Below are 19,921 nucleotides of genomic sequence, written 5' to 3'. Positions count from 1 at the left end.
AAGATTAATCTAATAGAAAGCACATCTGTCTTAAACATGGTCCTGGAGATGAATACAACACTCGTCAATTTCTCTTTGCCTCTTCGTGAGAAAAAAGCTGGGAAGCATTGCACAATAAAACAAAGGATGCTTTTAAGTCTTATCTTGATGGGAAATGAATCAATTTAATTAGACTTAGATTCAAACAGACTTAAAAAAAAAAACTTTAACAGTTGCATTAAAGAATTTCTATCACACTTACACCTCTGAGGCCACTCTAAGTTCCCTTCGATTAAATTTAAGGAGGGTTTAGACTGAAGGGCCGTCCCAAACACAATCTACAACGCCCTGTTGGTCCAGCCCACACTAAGAGGCCATCACAGAAGTGCATGTGCAATACAAGTCCGTACTCCAGGTGCTACAATTGAAGGAAGGAGCAAAACAAGGGTCTGTGACCTCAAAAGAACAGACCTTCTAGACCTTCTATGAGCCCAGGTCACATATTCGGAAAGAGGTATTATAATTCCGAAATGTCCTCATATGGGGAGTGAATTTAATTCGCAATCACATCCTGTGCATTATTCCCTGTACTAGGGATGTGGGAAGTGGGAGGCAGGGGGCTTGGGGAGCTTCGATTACGCCAGGGATTCTCTACTTCTCCCCAGCCTCGGTAGGCGGCGTGCTTATTCCTCTTCTACAGGGACATCTTGACTGCAAAGACCATTCTTAAATAGGGAGGAAGCAGCGCTTTTTCACGTAGAGCTAGCAATTATGCCAAAAGATTTCCTTTATGCTCATGGCACTGTCATCTAAAAAGGTTGAGCAAGAACTCTAAGATTCTAAGGGTCTGGATAATTCAGCTTTCTTTGTATAGAATATAGAATTCTGTAGACCTGCCCCACTCCCACAGGGGCAGGTTGGAACAACCAACCAAAAAAAAAAAAAAAAAAGATTTCAAATATGCCCAATTCAAACACTATGTAATTTAAACTTAAGGCAAAATATCGGAATATCGGGGTGGCAGAGAAAGGGGGGGGTGTCAAAAGATGTATATATTTTATTTAAACTAAGAACAGGAAGGTCAGTCATCTGAATTGATAAAGAGCTAAAAGCAACTAGCAAGTGCCTCCTATAAGAGCCCGTTCAGGGTCACAGCCTAGGATACAGAAAATCTCTTGTCCTGGTCTGCCCAACATGCCGATCACTTATAAAGTCAAGAATATGACAAGGATGCCCATCGTCCAGCCTCCACTGTCCAACCCAATCAGCAAGAAAATAATTTTTTAAATGTTATCAGATGAGGGGAGCCTGGGTGGCTCAGTCGGTTAAGCGTCCAATTCTTGATTTTGGCTCAGGTCATGATCTATCACACGGTTTGTGAGATGGAGTCCCGCAACGGGCCGTGCGCTGATCACTGATGGCACAGAGCCTGCCAGGGATTCTGTCTCTCCTCGTTGCCCCTCCCCCACGCGCAAACACATGTTCTCTCTCCCCCTCAAAATAAACTTAAAAAAAATTTTTTTTAACTTAAAATGTTATCAGATGATTAGAAGGTCTCAAAATCTCAAGAGTATCAAGTGGGGAAAATGGTATTAGAAAATAAAAGTGTACAGAGAAGGTGGTCGAACACAAATGAGTTTTGTAAACACATCAGATTTATAAATTTTTTTAATGTTTATTTTTGAGAGAGAGAGAGACAGAGAGAGAGAGAGAGAGAGCAAGAGACACAGAACCCGAAGCAGGCTCCAGGCTCCGAACTGTCAGCACAGAACCTGACATGGGGCTCGTGATCATGATCTGAGCCCAAGTCGGATACTTAACTGACTAAGCCACCCTGGCACCCCAACATGTCAGATTATATTAAACTTCACTAATAATCACAATGCAAAGTAAAATAAGACTTTTTTTTTTTTAACTAGTAAGACCTCCCTCCCACCAAAATTCCCAGAGCAGGTATATACCTGGGAAACTAGGCCTCTCCTCATTCCTCCATCATTTTATGTTAATAATGCATTACGACCAGATTTAAATCTCTACTTTAAATCTAAAATAATGGGTTTAAGGTACACTCAGGCAGGGGGCTCCACCAGAGTACCAGGCCCTTAAATACTGGTTTGGACAAATGCTCACTGCTGTTAGGCCCTTTCAGCTCACTTGGTGCCACAACACACTGCTACAACCTAACTGTCCTTAACCCCACGACCTGACATTAAATCCACCTGCAGCACATCACTCCCTACCTTACAAATGGTCACTTGTCTTGTCTCCTGTGAATAAGGCCCCCTAAAGCTCTCAGCTACCTAAATGTCTCATTTTCATCCATCTTTGCTCCACTTAAAACACTCCCTCCCTCCCACGTGAGGCAGCTGTCCCCAATGTGTCCCTCTATTCTTTTCTCTACTTTTGTGGCAGTGGGTGACAGCTGGTCAAGATGGTTAACCCTCAGGTCGCTAGGCTACTAGACAACAAGTTCTCAACCCAGGTGACATCAGACTTGCCTGCAGAGGTGTGAAAAATACCAACATCTAGGCCTCATTCTGGAACAATTAAATCAGAGCGGAGGTCTGTGGCCCAGGCATCTGAACTTGTAATGCTCCCAGGTGACTCAATGCAAGGTTGAAAAGCCTCAACAAAAAAATCCACCGACCAGATTATAGGAAAGCTGAGAGAACCGCTCCCCTCAACCCCTGGGGCTGGGATGCAGAGCCTGGGGCATCATTCACACAGACATCATCACTACCTATACAGGTCATGGCATGAAAGTTCTCGGAAAGAATTGCTATAAATAATGGAAGTGATTATGTACCACAAGAGGTCTGAGACACACTAGGTTTGGAAAGGTTTTGTGCCCGGCAGGTGGACGTGAGGGAAAACAATGGTGGTCACTGAACAAAAAGGTCTATGAGCCCCTCTCACAAGGTTTTCCTAAGCCAGTCTTACAAATTTCCCTTAGAAATGCCTATAAGAATTTCTACAAATCCACCTGTTAGCCCCCACTCCCGCCTTCCACCCCTGCCACCTCTAGCTCTCTTAGCAGAGCACAGCAATGGAGGGAGATGCAGGTTAAATCACATCACAAAGAGCCAGTGGTCAAGTCTGGTAGGAGAGATACTGGACAGCTTAAGGGCAAGAAATGGAGTTCCAGAAAGGGATACGAGCATACAGGACTAGGATAAAACTGGTCTGATGGCCAAAGAAAAAGTCATGCCCAGAGATAAAAAGTCACAGAAATCCACCTAAGTCTACAACAAACAGAGTAGGCAGTGAATAACTTTGTTGAATGAATGCAAAAGCAAGCCATTTTTAAAAACAGGATGGGAATCATCAGAAATGCCACTAGAACTAAACCACATGCTACTAAACAACCAATGCGTCAAAGAAATCAAAGACGAAATCCAAGAAGAGCTGGGGACAAATGAAGGCGGCAACACAATGATCCACCAAAATCTTTGGGACATAGCAAAAGCAGTCTAATAGGGGAGCTTACAGGGATACAGGTCCACCTCAAGAAACAGGAAAAAATCTCAAATAAATCCAAACTTGCACCTAAAGGAACTAGAGAGGGAAAAAAAAGAAGCCCAAAGTTAGAAGAAAGGAAGTAATAAAGACCAGACCAGAAATAAAGGATTCCAAAAGAAACAATAGAAAAGATCAATGAAACCAAAGTCCTAGTTCTGTGAAAAGATAAAATTGATAAACCTTTAGCAAGACTCGTCAAGAAAAAAACAGGACATATATAATACAATCAGATATCAAAGAGAAGTAACAACTGACATCATAGAAATATAAAGAACTGTAAGAGATTACTGCAAAAACATTAAATGCCAAACTGGACAACCTAGGAGAAATGGATAAATTCCTAGAAACATACAATCTTCTAACACGGAGTCAGAAAAATACAAAAAATCTAAACAGAGTACTAGTAACAAAATTGAATATATAATTAAAAAACTCCCAATAAACATTCAGAATCAAACAGCTTCACAGGTAAATGCTATCAAACATTTAAAGAGTTAACAACTATCCTTCCCACACTATTCTTAAAATTAGAAGAGTAAGGAAAGCTTCCAAATGCATTCTTCAAGTTCAGCATTATCCTGGTACCAAAACCAAAGAAAGACATTACAAAAAAGAAAAAAAGAAAAGTAAAGTACAGGCCAAAATCCTTGATGAACATATGTGCAAAAATCAACAAAATACCAGCAAACTGAATTCAACAACACATTAAAAGGATCATTCACCACAATCCGGTGGGATATATTCCAAGAATGCAAGGATGGTTCAATATCCACAAGATCAACATGATACACATTAACAAAATGAATGATAAAAATCAAAACATCTCAGTAGATGCAGAAAAAGCATTTGACAAAGTACAATATCCATTCATGATAAAAACTCTTAACAAAGAGGGTTTACAGGGAACATCGCTCAATATAATAGAGGCCCACAGCCCTATTTTATTTGTACATATGTGTGTGTGTGTGTATAATACAGCTACATATTAATAAATATAATATAATGACAAACCCACAATGATGAACAGAAAGCTTTGCCTCTAAAATCAGGAACAAGACACCGAGGTGACTCTTACAATTTTATTCAACATAACGCTGGAAGTCTTAGCCACAGAAATCAGATAAGAAATAAAAGGCATCCAAATTGGTGGGGAAAAAATAAAACTGTCATTATTTACAGATGACATATTATATAGAAAAAGTCCCAAAGACTTTACCAATAGTAAACTGGAACTAATAAATTCAGTAAAGTTGCAGAATACAAAATTATCATACAGGTATCTGTTACATTTCTATACACTAATAATGAAGTAACAGAGAAGAGAAATAAAGAAAATCCTTTTTACAACTGCAGCAAAAAGAATTCCAAAGAATAAATTTAACCAAGGGGATAAAACTTCTGTAATCCGCAAACTGTAAGACATTGATGAAGAGGACACAAATGGGAAGATAATTCCACATTCACAGATTGGAAGAATTAATATTGTTAGATGTTCATACAGTCCAAAGCAATCTACAGTTTCAAAGCAATCCCTATCAAAATACCAACAGGGGGCACCAGGGTGGTTCAGTCAGTTAAGCATCTGACTCCTGGTTTCAGCTCAGGTCCTGATCTCATGGCTTCATGAATTCCAGCCCCACATCAGGCTCTGTGCTGGCAGCATGGAACCTGTTTGGGATTCTCTCTCTCCCTCTCTCCCTGCCCCTTCCCCACTCATGCTGTCTCTGTCTCTCTCAAAATAAACAAACGTAAAAAAAAAAAAAAAAAAAATATATATATATATATATATATATATATATATATACACACACATACATATACACCAATAGTATTTTTCACACAACTAGAATAATCATAAAATTTGTACAAAACCATAAAATACCCCAGATAACCAAAGCATCTTGAGAAAAAAAAGGACAAAGATGTAGGCATCACATACCAGATTGAGAACAATTTTAAAACGATTTTAAAACTACACTTACCGAGCCCTTAGTAATGTGCAGAATTGTTGATTCACTATACTGAACACCTGAAACTAATATAATACTGTATTTTAATTACACTAGAATGTTTTTTAGCAAAAGTATACTACAAAGCTATGGTAATAAAAACAGTAAGATACTAGCACAAAAATACACATAGATCAATGGAACAGAAAAGAGAACTCAGAAATAAACCCATGTTTATATGCTCAATTAATCTACAACAAAGGGGGCAAAAATATACAATGGGGAGAAGACTTTTCAATAAATGTTGAGGAAACTGGACAGATACATGTGAAAGAATTAACCTGGGCCACTTTCTTACACCAAATGCAAAATTAACTCAAAATGGATTAAAGATCTAAATGTAAGACCTGAAAGCATAAAATTCCTAAAAGAAACCATGGGCCGTAATCTCTTGGACAATGGCCTTAGTAATGTCTTTCTGGATATGTCTCTTCAGGCAAGGGAAATAAAAGCAAAAATAAACCATTGGGCCTACATCAAATTAAAAAGCTTTTGTACAGCAAAGGAGACCATCTACAAAGTGAAAAGGTAACCTAATCAATGAGAGGAATATTTGCAAATTATATATCCAATAAGGGGTTAATATCCAAAATGTATAAAGAACTCACCAACTCAATTCCAAAAACAAAACAAAAAAAACTAATAATTTGATTAAAAATGGACAGAGAACCTGAATAGACCAACACACAAGAAGATGCTCCACATCACTAGTCCTCAGAGAAATGCAGTCAAAACCACGATGAGATGTCACCTCAATGGCTAGTATCAAAAGACAAGAAACGGCGAGTGCTGGCAAGGAAGGGGAGAAAAGAGAATCCTTTCCCACTATTGGTAGGAATGGAAACTGGTGCAGCCGCTATGGAAAACACTAGGAGGCTCCTCAAAAAATTAAAACTAGAAATTCCATATGATCCAGTAATTCCACTGCTGGGTATCTACCCAAAGAAAACAAAAACACTAATTAAAAACGATATATGTACCCCTATATTTACTGTAGCATTATTTACAATAGCCAAGACATGGAAACAACTTAAGCGTCCATCAACAAATGAATGGATAAAGAAGATGTGGTATAAACCATAAAGTATTACCCAGCCATAGAAAGAGTAACATTTTGCCATTTGCAACAACATGATGGATCTAGAGGGTATTATGCTAAGTGACATAAGACAGAGAAAGACAAATACTATATGATTTCACTTCTATGTGGTATCTAAAGAAAGAAATGAACAAAACACAGAAACAAACTCATAAATACAGAGAACTAGTGGTTGCCAAAGGAAGGAGGGGCAGAACAGGTGAGAAGGATTCAGAAGTACATACTTCCGGGTATAAAATGTTACATGGGTAAAAAGTACAGCATAGGGAATATAATCAATAATATTTGTAATAAGTTTGAATGGTGACAGATGGTGACTGTGGGGAACACTGCATAATGTATAGAATTGTCTAATCGGTATGTTGTACACCTGAAACTGATAACGTTGTATAGAAACTATACATCAATTAAAAAAAAAATACATTACTTCAGCAAATATCAAATCCCATTTTAGGTCTCTTCAAAACAAGATCATGTCATCTGAAAGACTGTTTTTCCTTTTCTTTCCCAGTTTTGATCTCAAGGAACTTTTTTTAACCTTCCCTTTTATTAAAGATTTATAAGATTACAGTCACTAGGGAACATAATTTCTTCCTATATACAATTTACATACTTTTCTTTGTATTTTTAAACCAACGAAATGAATAATGAAACCCAAATATTCACTGCCATAAGAAAATGTGGTCAAGAGGCACCTGGGTGGCTAGTCAATTGAGCATCCAACTCTTGATTACGGCTCAGGTCATGATCCCAGGGTTGTGGGATTGAGCCCCACATTAGGCTCCGTGCTCAGCATGGAGCCTGCTTAAGATTCTCTCCCCCTCTCTGTCCCTCTCCCCACTTGTGCTCTCTCTCTCTCTCTCTCAAAATAAACAAACATGTTGAAAAAAAAGAAAGAATATGTGGTAAATTTATTAAAGTTGGATACTAGAATCAACTTAAAAAAAAAAAAAAAAGAATGCCAGTACAGAACAGTAAACATCAAAAGTAGATTTGGGTCTTTGGACAGACCCCGCTGCATGGGGAAATGCACAGATTTAAGCCTGGGCTTGCAACTTACAGAAAGGAAAAAGGAAGACCAGAGCACTGGGGGGAGGGGTTGTTCTGCAGACTTCTTACACCAATCCCTAAACTTTCCTTTTGTTCCCTTCAGACCCTGAGCAGGAGGGAATTGAGGACAAGAAATGCCTCCCTGGGTGAACTGCCATGTACTCAGCATGGTACTGAAAAGCGGCCTTCTGTGAGATGCCCACTCCCTCTCTGTTCACCCCACGCCAACACGCAGGATATTCCCCTACCAGAAATTTCTGAGAAGTTTAGTCATGAAAAGAAAAAAAAAAAAAAAAACCTTGGGAGAAGATGCTTACTTTCTCTAAAACTCTCTCCTCAGACTAAAATTGCACAGGAACATTAATGCAAGCTAAACCACAAAGCATGAAAATTACATTAAGTTTTAAAATAAATTTAGTCTGGCAACAATTAAAAACTCATTGAGCAAGCCTGCATCTATAGCTTCCTTACCTTTGCAAAAACTGACTTAACAAGCTACTAAAATGTAAAAGAGCTCTGTATCCTAATTTTTGCCTATTTACAAGGAAAATGTTCACCCAACAATAAATTAGCTGTGTCTTCTGGATTGAAGACCCCTTCACAGGAATGCAGCCAATACAGAAAACAATGGCTTTCAGAAGCTAAATAGCAAAGAATAATAGTAATAAATCACTGATTACATACACTAAAACTTCACACTGTCATTTTCTGACTTTCCGAGAGCTTTTACTTCTGGGGTTTTTTTTTGGGGGGGGGGGTGTTTGTTTTGTTTTGTTTTTTGGTGTGTTTTGTTTTTGTTTTTGTCTGTTTTTTAAAACCATCTTTACAGGCTCCTGGGAAAAGTGGATGAACTGGGACAAGGATCTCCAAACATTCCTGTGCTCTTTTGTTCCTGGTATTTTAATTTCTGGTTTGTTGCCAAACCCACCAACCTCTCTCACACACTCCTGATGCTGGAGCGCTCCAAGCAGGCAAGAAGCAACAAGATTCAGAGTCTGGATCATGTAAAAGCTTCCCATCCTATTGGAAAAAAACTTAAGGTCTGCGTTCATGGACCAAACGCCTAAGTCTGCCCAAAATTCTGCACTATTTCTGAGCAACCTGCCACCACGCCGCCTTATGTGTGTACTCACCAGACACATAAGATCACTTCTGTCAAATGTAACTAAACAAATTTCACGTACCCTTCTTGAACTGGGGATCCTACGGCCATGAAACGCGGACCTAAGTAAACAAGTGTTCTCAGGGCCCCTGGGTGGCTGCGTTGGTTAAGCGTCTGACTTTGGTTCAGGCCATGATCTCACAGTTCGTGGGTTCGGGCCCAGCGTTGGGCTCTGTGCTGACAGCTGGGAGCCTGGAGCCTGTTTCAGATTCTGTGTCTCCCTCTCTCTCTCTGCCCCTCCCCCACTCACGCTCTGTCCCTCAAAAATAAATAAAACATTAAAAAAAAAAAACCTAAAAATAAATAAATAAGTGTTCTCATTTGCCATAATAGGGTGAAAATCTGAATTCGCATCCCTCTTCCATCCCTCCACTGTCCTTTTGTCGTACCACATATACAGTATTATCTTTGCCAGTATGACTCACGCCCATTAAGAACAATTCGCACCCCACAGTCCAGGCACGGTATTAAGACAGGTTTCCCAGTCCTTCCCTTCAAGGGTACGTGCTTTACGAGAGCAAGTGTCATATAAAGTGTCACAGAGGGACATGGGAGCACAGTTAGTTAAGCACTACCCGGCTTCAGAGAAGGGACGGATCCAAAGCCAGAAGGGTGACAAAAAAGCTCACAGCAGCTGAGCTGGATTGTGAAGGACCCAGAATTTACCAGAATAGGATTTCCAGGCAAGAGCGACAGACTTACCCTTGATGCACAGGAAACCAAGTCAGGGGACAATGAGAGGCACACTTGGGTTACGCAGAGACTTTGCACATAGCACTGATCCTTAGACGAAAGAATCACGTCTTACGTGATCCCTGAACACCCCTAGCACCCAGCCGAGTGCCTACAGTATTAACAGTGCCTCAACTGATATGCATGTGAAGAAAATATAATTGGTGCCAAGTATTAGGAAATAAGGCTACAAAACGTTTGGATGGCCTTGAATTCAAAGATAAAAACCTAACCCTTGACACACAGAACTTCAGGCCACAGCCTATGCCTCTCTCGCTCTGTGGCACTGCCCTGGCAAGAAGCAGCTGAGCCAATCCCAACAATTTACACCTCTGGGCTGAATGCGACTGGAGAAAGAACTGTGGTCATCTATGTGCCTTCGAATTTGATCACAAGGCAGAAATGGACACAACTCCACCCTGCTGACTTTTCTACAATCCCCAGCGAGCGAGCGAGCTCTCCCAGCTTCCAAAGGCCAGCCAGCCTCCTGTTTCTCCTTCCTCCCTCACCCTGCCTCCACGTCTATGGGAACATAAAAGAACCCCCACTTCAACCCACCTGCACTCCCAAAGCCCTCCTGCCTCACCACCGCCTTCTTCGAGAACGAACAGTGCCTGTTGCCAGCAAAACCCTGTGCCTACGCTTAGCTCATCTCATCTTCCATCCACCGTGTGCCCCACACCCAAGTTACTGTCCAGCTTACTCCGATGTGCTCTCATGGTCCTTTGCTCCTAAGAAACCTTCCTTTGCACCGAAATTCTTCCTCGTCTAGATGCTACCACCACCATCCTCGCTCACCCCCTTCTCCCTTGAAGCCACCCCAACCTCTCCTCATGGCCTCCGACCCCCAGAGGGCACCAAAGCGCCAAGCAGGCCAATCCAGTGCTCAGCTCGTTGGCCTTCCTGGTCCTGATTCCCCAGCATCTCTCAACATGGGCACCCGTTCCTTCCTTCAAACCTGAACGTGCCTTGGCTTCTACGACCGCATGCTCCCCCCTCTGAGTCCCCCACTTCACCAGGCTCCACCACTGCTCCAGGGAGCTTCTGCCTGGGCCACACCCCCACCTCCTCCTCCCCACCTGCACACGCTCCCCTACTCTAACTTGACCTCCACCACACCTGGGTATTACATACCTGGTACAGACCAGTGGTTCTGAAAACCACCTCCCTGCTTCAGTAGAACCACTCCGTCCCCACCCCTGTCAGTAACTCCCCGATGTCCGCACAAAATCCAATCTTTCCCTTCCCTCAGGCCTTGCTCAAGTCCAAACTTCTCCAGGAAAACAGAAAATCTCCCAGGGCGTCCGCAGCCCCAACCGATCTCCAATCTTTTCAGACTTCCTAAAGCATTTAAACAGTTGGCAGTACAGGATTTATTACTTAATTACAGACAGTCTGCAATTGTTCCCTAAATGCTGCTTTTGTGCAAATCCTTTCTTCCAACCAGGTTTAGGTTTCAAAACAATACAGCATTCCTTTTTGTCTCCCTGACACTGAGCTGGGCACACTGGTTGATGTCTGTAATCAGGTCTTTGATAGCAAAAACAAACATTTTGTAGAGTAAAAACCAAACCTTCTACATTATCTGATTGTTTTAAAAAGTGTGAGAAACATCTAGACATTGTCCCTAAGGTACGATTCATGACAAATCATAAATTAAAAAAAAAAAAAAAATTTACCTAGAATCTCCATGGTAGCATTATGGGAAAAAAAAAATCTGAAAATCAAGGTAAATTTGTAAAACTTTCTATAACTGAAGTCCTCATTATTTTTAAAACTTAAAATATCAAATAAGACAGGAATAAAGTTAATAACTAATATTTTAGGGCACCTGGGTGGCTCAGTTGGTTGAGCATCCAACTTTTAGTTCAGGTCATGATCTCCAGGTTAGTGAGTTGGAGCCCCACATCGGGCTTGCAGCTGCCAGCCTGTCAATGCAGAGCTAGCTTCAGATCTATCTTCTGTCCTCCTCTCTCCATCCCTCCCCCACTTGCACTCTCTCAAAACTAAACAAACATGTTTAAAAAATAGTAATATATATTTCCAACAAAAACATTAAAAGTCAAATTTTAATTCAATCTGGCTGTAAATAATAGATGCAATTTACTCCATTAATACAAAAGACTACATGACACATGAAAGAAGTGTGGTCACGCGGAGGGTTTCTGCTGGACCTCTCCATAACGAAGGCTATGAAAATAGATGTTGTTCATGAAGATAGCTGAAGGGTCTGAGCTCTTGGCTATGGTGAAGCCTAATTCATTCCCCAAGGCAGAAATTACCTTACTTTTCATTATTTAAAAAAAGAAAAAAATTCTATCCTATCCTTGCTATCCCCATCAAATTTCCTTGCAGCAGCTGAAAATGGCTGGCCACACCTAAGGAATTAAAACTCAAACCAGAACCAGAAAGCCTGTCTGTCCTTGACCAGGCGCTTGCGGGCTCCCCTTGGACCACTCCAGGGAGTAGACACTTGCCCTTGACATCCAGCAATATAAACTGCACCGCATAGCAAGCCAACACTGCACCCTCCAAGCCCATGGGCATGGGGTGGGAAGTAGGGAGTCTACCACAGACCAACTCCGCATTTCTTCCCCCTCATCTCATCACCTTTTTCATTCACAGGTATCCACCTCATCCTTCTCGAATTGGCTCAGGATCCTCAGATCCTGGATCCCACCAACTATGCCCCAAGGGGGATTTGGTTGCCCTCCTCTGGGTTCCTTTTGCTACATGTACACTCCAGGATTAGAGCATTTACCATACTGTTCTGAATTCATGAATATTTCTCTCCTACTGCCTGTGTGTTCCTAAAGAAAGACCATGCTTTATTTATATTCTGTAGTGAGTTCAATAGTATGCCCTCAAAAGAGGTCCAAAGCTCTAAACCCCTGGTACCCCTGAAAGTGATCTTATTTGAAAATAGGGTCTTTGCAATGTAATTAAGTTACATATCCTTGGATGAGATCATCCTGAACGTAGGGTGGACCCTAAATTCAATGACTGGTGTCCTTACAAGAGAAGGGGCAGTATGTGAAACACAGAGACACCCCGGAAAGAAGCGACATGAAGACAGGGGCAGAGATTGGCACTGGGGTGGCACAATCCAAGAAATGTCAGAAGACCCTTCCGGAGAAGACAAAGCTCTACTGACTCCTTGACTTGCAACTTCCAGCTCCCAGAATTGTAAGAAAAGAAATTTGTTGGTTTTATGCCACCCAATGTGTGGTAATTTGCCACACCCGGAGGAAATTAACACCTAGTCTAAACCTCAACATGCTGCCACTACCTAGGAAACACTCAAAAACAACAACAACACACACACACACACACACACACACACACACACACAACTGTTGAACTAATAAGATGATGAAAGCCTTGGGGGCGGGGGGGGGGGGGGGGGGGGAGACAGTTAAGAAAGCATCTGAACTGCACATCAGGAATCTAGGACATTGACCCTGATGCTCAATCACTATGGAACTTGGGCAAGTCACTTATCCCTGCAGGACTCTCCGATGTACTCCCTAGCAAAATAAGGGAACTGGTCCGATATAACTTGAACCAACGTAATCCGGAACATTAGCTGATTCTTAAGTGAATCATAATTTCTCCCCATTCACTACATTCTATTATTTTCATCTAAAGAGGTTTCAGGTGCAAAAAATATTGGATTAATAGGACATTGTAGGGGCGCCTGGGTGGCTCAGTTGGTTAATCGTCCGACTTCAGCTCAGGCCATGATCTCACAGTTTGTGAGTTGGAGCCCCACATCCATCGGGCTCTTTCCTGCATGCACGGGAGCCCGCTTAGGATCCTCTGTCCCCCTCTCTCTCTCTGCCCCTCCCCCACTAGGGCTCATGCTCTCTCTCAAAACTAAATAAACGTTTTAAAAAATTATGACATTTTAAAGGCACTAAGAATTCTTTGAAACAGCTTAACTGATAATGTGCTGAAAAGTGATTTTCTATGACACCATCTTTTTTTTTCTGCAAAACAAAAACAACTTACAAAATAACTGACAATACAGCTGAAACTGTTGACATTCTGAAAAACTCGACCTAAACTTGAATCAGCTGGAGCACCACCGATTCAGAACCCAAATGTATGATGACTAATTTCCGCAAAGTTATAAAGGGATATCTCCAACATGGGGTTTTCACTGCTTGACTCAAGACTGTAATTAAAGGTCCCATCCCAAAATTTCCACTTCAAAGAATCTGGGTTAAGAAATAAATAAATACAGCTGCTGCCACTACCAAACGGTCAGTAAAGGAGTCAAAGAAAACTATTTTATCCATTTTCATGCCTCCATAGACAAAAACACTTTTTCCATGTGTTAAGCCTTTCTTATTTCAAACAAATGGAAATGGAAGAACAAAGGTTTTAGTAATGAGGTTTATACTTCTCTTACCCCTAGCCTCCTGCTTAATTTGGGTTAAATTAAAAATCGTACTTCAAGCTTTTCATAAATCATGCTGTTCCCCCTGCCTTCGTGTTTTTACAGTGGTAGCCTTGATTCTTTTTTAGGAAACAAACCAAAAGAACGGAGAGGAACACGGGACAGAGAGGCTCACGTTTCAGTTCGACAAAATATCCCTTAGAAATAGTTGAACTTTTCCAAGCCAATTCCTCGTTCAGAAAATCAAGTCAAGATTCCAACTGTCCGGCTAGCATGGGCAGAACCACGCCTGCAAAACTGGACCGTGAATCTGAGCACAAATGGAGTCCTGAGACCAAAAACTCTTCCTTCCAGGTCGGAAACTCAACTCAAATTTCAAGTGCCTCGACATGGGAGGCTCAACAAACCCAGTTTTCAATTCCAAAATTCTCGGGTTTTTAAGTATGAACGCGCAAACACATGAAATCCGGGCTGGAAGGTGCACGGTTCGTCTCAAATGTATTTCACGCCCTTAATAACAACTCCATTTTAAAAGGTGTTCTTTTACTGTGTGATAAAACTAAGGGAGCGAAAGGCAAGGAAACAGTCTGGGGGTTAGGGGATTGTACACACAGGCGTTCCAAGTCCCAGTGTTGTTTTGGTATTCTGCAAACTATTCATGCAAACCGCATGGAAGTGTAAGTTAATGTGCAGAAAAGCTGAAGGACCGGCGCTTCTACGGAGCACCGTGTTTTCTGGAAGCCCAAGCAAAGGATGGGCCATCTACAACTTCGCCGACTGCGTGTTTACTTGCATCCTCACGTGGCACCGCGCAGCCACAGAAGCGCTGCGCCGGGACAGCGCGGGGCGCGCCAGGGAACCCGAAAACTTTTACTTTGCAAACTAGCGGAACTGGAAAGCGGCTCCGGGGCGGATTCACTTGCCTTCCCCGAAACGCGCCCCTGCCAAGCCAACCCCCCCAGCGCCATCCCTGCCTGCAGCTTCATTCACACAAAGGCGCGTGGGTGCCGGCAGCACCCCTCTCCAAAGTTGCGCAGAGAGAGGCGGCCCGACGAGAAAGCGCCCCAGGGAGGGGACCCGAGGCGAGGGCTACTCACAGGGTGACCGTGCGGTTGGGCAGCGTGTCGGGGGGCAAGACCTGCGCGAGCTCCAGGCTGCTGCACACCACCTTGCCCTCGGCGGCGCCCGCCGCCCTGCCGGCCCCTCGGGGCCGCCCGTCGTGCTTGCAGCCGGGGGGCAGCGCCGCGGCGCAGCCGCCGCCTCCCAGCAGCGCGAGCAGCGCGAACGGCAGCAGCAGCGGCGGCGGCGGCGCGCGGCCCCGCCGGCGCCCGGGCGGCTCCATGCTGCGCGCCGGGGCCTGCGGGCCGAGCGGCGGCGGGCTGGCCTAGCGGGCCGGCCCGGCGCCCGGGCGGGCGGGGGCTTGGCGCGGGCCCGGCGGCGCCCGGAGCCTCATGGCGGCCGGAGGACGGGCCCTCCTCGGCGCCAACATGCTCCTTTGTCCGCTGCGGCCGCGCTCGGCGTCCGGGGAACCGCGGGGTCACGGCCGCGCGGGTCCCAGCGCTGCTCTCTGGCCCGGCCGGAGCGCCGCCTCCTCCTCCTCCTCCTCCCTCGCTGCCGCCGCCGCCTCCCCCGGCCACTGCCTGCGGCGGCTCCTCCCCGCCCGCGGCCGCCGCCACCGCCCCTTCCCCTCCTCCCATCCTCCTCCCCCTCCTTCCCTCCTCCTCCTCCTCGCGCCTCCCGCCGCTTTCGGCTCGGGTTAGGAAGAGCGTGCTCCGGGATCTGCGCTGCCTGCCCTGGTCCGGTGCACGACCCGACCCCCGGCCCGGTGCACGCCCGGCCCCCGGCCTCGGCCTCCGGGCAGCAGTTGTGAGCGCCCCGCGAGAGTCCGGTAACTCGTGGAGAGGGCGGAAGAAAGTTCTCGTCCAAACTCCAGGCACGGTAGCCACTCTCTCGCTGGATTCCCTCGGCCGCCCTGCAGACAAAGCCGCCCTGTGCGCCCCTGGAGGCCGCCCATTCCGCCCGAGGAGCCCCTGCCGGGAACGTGGAGCGAGGGAGAGGAGCAGGGCTGTATTTCCTCCGAGAAAGAAAGGAAAGGGCAAGGGCCCCCAAACCGAGTATACGTTCCCACCTCATCCCCGCCCCCCCACCAAGGGATTTCATGCCTTCTCTTGGTACACGGTAGCCTCATTTGTCCCAAATGCCCCAGAGCAAGAAACAGGTTCCCCTCCTGGTCCGGGGACTCTCAGAAGCTGTTTCTGGCCTTCGGCAACTCCAGCTGTGAACCCTGGAAAGGATGCATCGGGGTCCCGCCTGACCAAAAGCCTTTTGAAAGAAATTTTCCACTGACAGCAACCAGTTAGATGTAACCAGTTAGACCAATAGTGACCAAACTAGTCAAGAAACCCCAGCTGAATCCATCACTCTACGATGTGGGGCTGCCAACCCCACCCTAATATTTGCAAGGGCTAACATACTCTATGTTTAAATACTCTATGTTTAAATATTTACAAGAAATATGTCAAGCTAACTAAATATAATCTATTCTCTTACCTTGAGAAACATACCTTAATAACAACCCACAAGGCCAGGTGTGTGTACAGAGATCTCAGAGGCCTTTAGTTCCACCCTGAAACATGGCGGGGAGGAAACTGCCAGACCCCCAGCCCTTGGCCTACGCACTTCCACACCCTTTGCTTCCTGTGCCAGCTCCATTCATAAACAAGCGGGCTTTCTGCACGTGTATGGATACCAGAGCCCATTCAACCAAGCTCTGTCCACACCCTCAAACAGCCACCCCTTGGCGTAGCAGTGCCCACATCAGTTGTTTGGTCTTCCCTTGGGAGGACAATTCTGGAGAGAGGCCTGCTGAGCACCTAGAAGTAGCCTTGGGAATTTTTGATCAGTGAATTCAAGGATTCTGGGTACCTTGGACAAGGTCTACACTCAGGAAGGGGACACAGGCTCTTGGGGAACACATCCGTTGGTCTTGGGGAATTTTTCCCTTTGGGGAGGTGAGCTGAAATGGTGGCCTCTAAAATGCAGAACCCCGGGGCTTTTCTTGTCTGGGTCTGGGGCCCCTGCAGAGTTTATCCCAGGGACCAATTCCCAGAAATCTATGACTAGAACTTTCGCATTGGAAATAAATGATATAACGTACAGTCTTGCAGTCATGTTTGAATAGCACTTCATCTGACCAACATTTTTTGAGATTCAACCATATAAACCCAACAGTATCCATTGCTAATAGTACATTAGGTGATAGAAATAGTCCGGGTCTGTGTTGTCCAATATGGCAGCTGCAAGTGGGTGTTTAACACGTGATATGGAGCCTGTGTGAGGTAAGATAATGTTTCATTTTGTTTAAGTTTAATTAATTTAACTTTGAGTTTAAATAGCCCAAGGTGCCTAACGGCTACTCCGTTGAACAATGCAGATCTCCACACTGATGGGTACAAAAAGTGGCAGCTCATCATCAGCATGAAGTAGCTTTCAATCTGTAAATCAGCTAGAAGGCAAAGAGAAAAAAAAAATGCCTCTGTGTTAAGTAGGCAAAATTGTTTACATTTCTTTTGAATTTATATAAAGAACTATTATCCACTAACAAAGATATTATCATCATCATCCCTTTTCTTTATAAAAGTAAAAACTTCTGGGGCGCCTGGGTGGCGCAGTTGGTTAAGCGTCCGACTTCAGCCAGGTCACGATCTCGCGGTCCGTGAGTTCGAGCCCCGCGTCAGGCTCTGGGCTGATGGCTCGGAGCCTGGAGCCTGTTTCCGATTCTGTGTCTCCCTCTCTCTCTGCCCCTCCCCCGTTCATGCTCTGTCTCTCTCTGTCCCAAAAATAAATAAAAAACGTTGAAAAAAAAAAAAAAAGTAAAAACTTCTTAGGGCACCTGGGTGACTCAATCAGGTAAACATCTGAATCTCGATTTCGGCTCAGGTCATGATCTCAAGGTTTGTGGGGTCAACAGCAACAGCACACAGCCTGCTTGGGATTCTCTCTCTCTCTTTCTCTCTCTCAAAAATAAATAAATAAACATAAAAAAATTAAATACTTCTTACTGTGGCAAAATGGAAGTTTTTAATAGTCATGCTACTATTGTCATAGCTACAAATTGTCATTTGAACTTAGAATCTGTGCATATTTTCACATACTTTATGTCAGTCTATAGTTGAAATAAATGTGCATGTCTATTTTGAAATTTGCCACAAGCACTAACATCAATTTGGTACATAGCCTCTGTTTACTTCACTGCAGTTGAAAAAGTTATATAAAGTATAGAATTTAAGAAAAAGAATCTCAAGTGGGGGGCACCTGGGTGTCTCAGTCAGTTAAGTATCTGACTCTAGATTTCGGCTCAGGTCATAATCTCACGGTTCATGAGCTCGAGCCCCGAGTTGGACTCTGAGCTGGCAGTGTGGAGCCTGCTTGGGATTCTCTTTCTCCCTCTCTCTACCCCTTCCCAGCTCTCTCTCTCTCTCTCTCTCTCTCTCTCTCTCTCTCTCGGTAAATAAACAAACTTAAAAAAAAAACAAACAAAACTCAAGTAGTACCACTCATCCAAGGAGAAATACAGAGGAAATGAAATGTTTTACTACATGGACAATTTCAGCCATTCTTGTACAGGAATCACTCATACTATCTCTGAAAATTAAAAATCATTATAGATCACAAGTTAGTAGTGTATTAAGGCTGGCAAGAACTTTAGAAAAAATATCTCTCAACACTGTAGTCCTTTGAACCACAGGACCCCTTGTTATTATCATTTCTGTACCACTATGGGTTTGTAAGGAAATGGCAAGAAGTCCCTTCCACATGTACAAAAATAGAGGATGATACTGTCTGAAACTTACCATCACTTACCCTGCGTCAGATCAAAAACCGTGCTTTAATTATGCTACCCCAGGCCCGACAGCCTCTTGCCAGACAGGTCTATCTACTGCTGATCCCCCCTCAGGCATCATGAACATCATAGGATTTGAAGTTGTAGGACTTAAGAGATCCTTTCAAAGTTTTCACTGTGTTTGTGATTTCCCACTTTAGAACATCCTATAGAAACTGAGAAATTGCTCATTAACCATATTCATGTACCCACAGTCCAGTAGTAAAGCTATGTTGCACCAACTGTTGCTTTAAGGATGGTAGGTGGACCACATTCCAAAGCTTCTATGCTACCAATCTTGTCTTGCTATATTATGTAAGGCTTGTGGGAGACACCAGAGAAACACTCCAAAATACTTTGTTTCTCCTCCTAATAGGGACAGTGTATAACTATGTATGTGTGAATATGTAATAAATATGTGTGTATATACACAGATGCCACCCTGTTTATTGTTAACAATTTATTTTACATGATTTGTCTTCCTCCTCTACCAAACTATTAGCTCCTAGAGGCTTTTCCAACCGCCTTCTTAAATTACGCCCACCTCTAATCACTCCCTATTAAGTTACTCTGAAATCTGGACCAATCATCTAAACGGAGTCTAGATAACATGGCTTGTTCAAACCTGAAGATAGCTACCTTTTAAAATTTATTTGTTTACATTTTTCTGTCCTTAGTCTCCCACATGACACCAGCTCTATGACACTGTCTTATCTCCTTTTTATCACAGACACTTGCTTCTGCCAAGCATCCATTCCCAAATCTTTTCTCCCTTAGAGACTGAAAAAGCTAATCATTTTCCCCGCCTCCCTTGCCCAAACTTTTGGTGACCTCATTCTAGCCAAAAAGAATCAGAAGTTATGCTGTCCAATATGGTAGACATTAGATACATGTGAGTATTTAAATTTAAATTAATTACAATTAAACTAAAAATTCAGTTCCTTCAACATGCTAGCCACAACCCAAGTGCCCACTACCTATATGTGGCTGGTGAATACCATTTTGGACAGCACAGACTATAGAATAGTTTCAACATCACAGAAAGTTCTCCTCGTCAACACCAATGTGAGGGGATGTCTGCAGAGAA

General features: G+C 43.7%; 1 protein-coding gene across 3 annotated transcripts in view; it reads right to left on the bottom strand.

Annotated features, from left to right (window-relative positions):
* The window catches only part of ADGRA3 (adhesion G protein-coupled receptor A3), a 133,994-nt gene extending 118,611 nt beyond the window's left edge, over positions 1-15,383 (bottom strand). For 2 of the 3 annotated variants that reach the window (XM_058722963.1, XM_058722964.1), the window contains exon 1: positions 15,050-15,382. In XM_058722963.1, coding sequence (XP_058578946.1) covers positions 15,050-15,294 — 245 coding nt within the window. In that variant the 5' untranslated portion in view covers positions 15,295-15,382. Of the gene's footprint in view, positions 1-15,049 lie in introns of all 3 variants that reach the window. The other variant, XM_058722965.1, reaches the window with a different exon arrangement.
* Between the last annotated feature and the right edge of the window lie 4,538 nt (positions 15,384-19,921).

Source organism: Neofelis nebulosa, chromosome 3 (genome assembly GCF_028018385.1).
Source record: "Neofelis nebulosa isolate mNeoNeb1 chromosome 3, mNeoNeb1.pri, whole genome shotgun sequence".
NCBI lineage: Eukaryota > Metazoa > Chordata > Mammalia > Carnivora > Felidae > Neofelis > Neofelis nebulosa.
The sequence above is the reverse complement of the archived record's forward strand: the minus strand, read 5'-3'. Positions and strand labels throughout refer to the sequence as shown.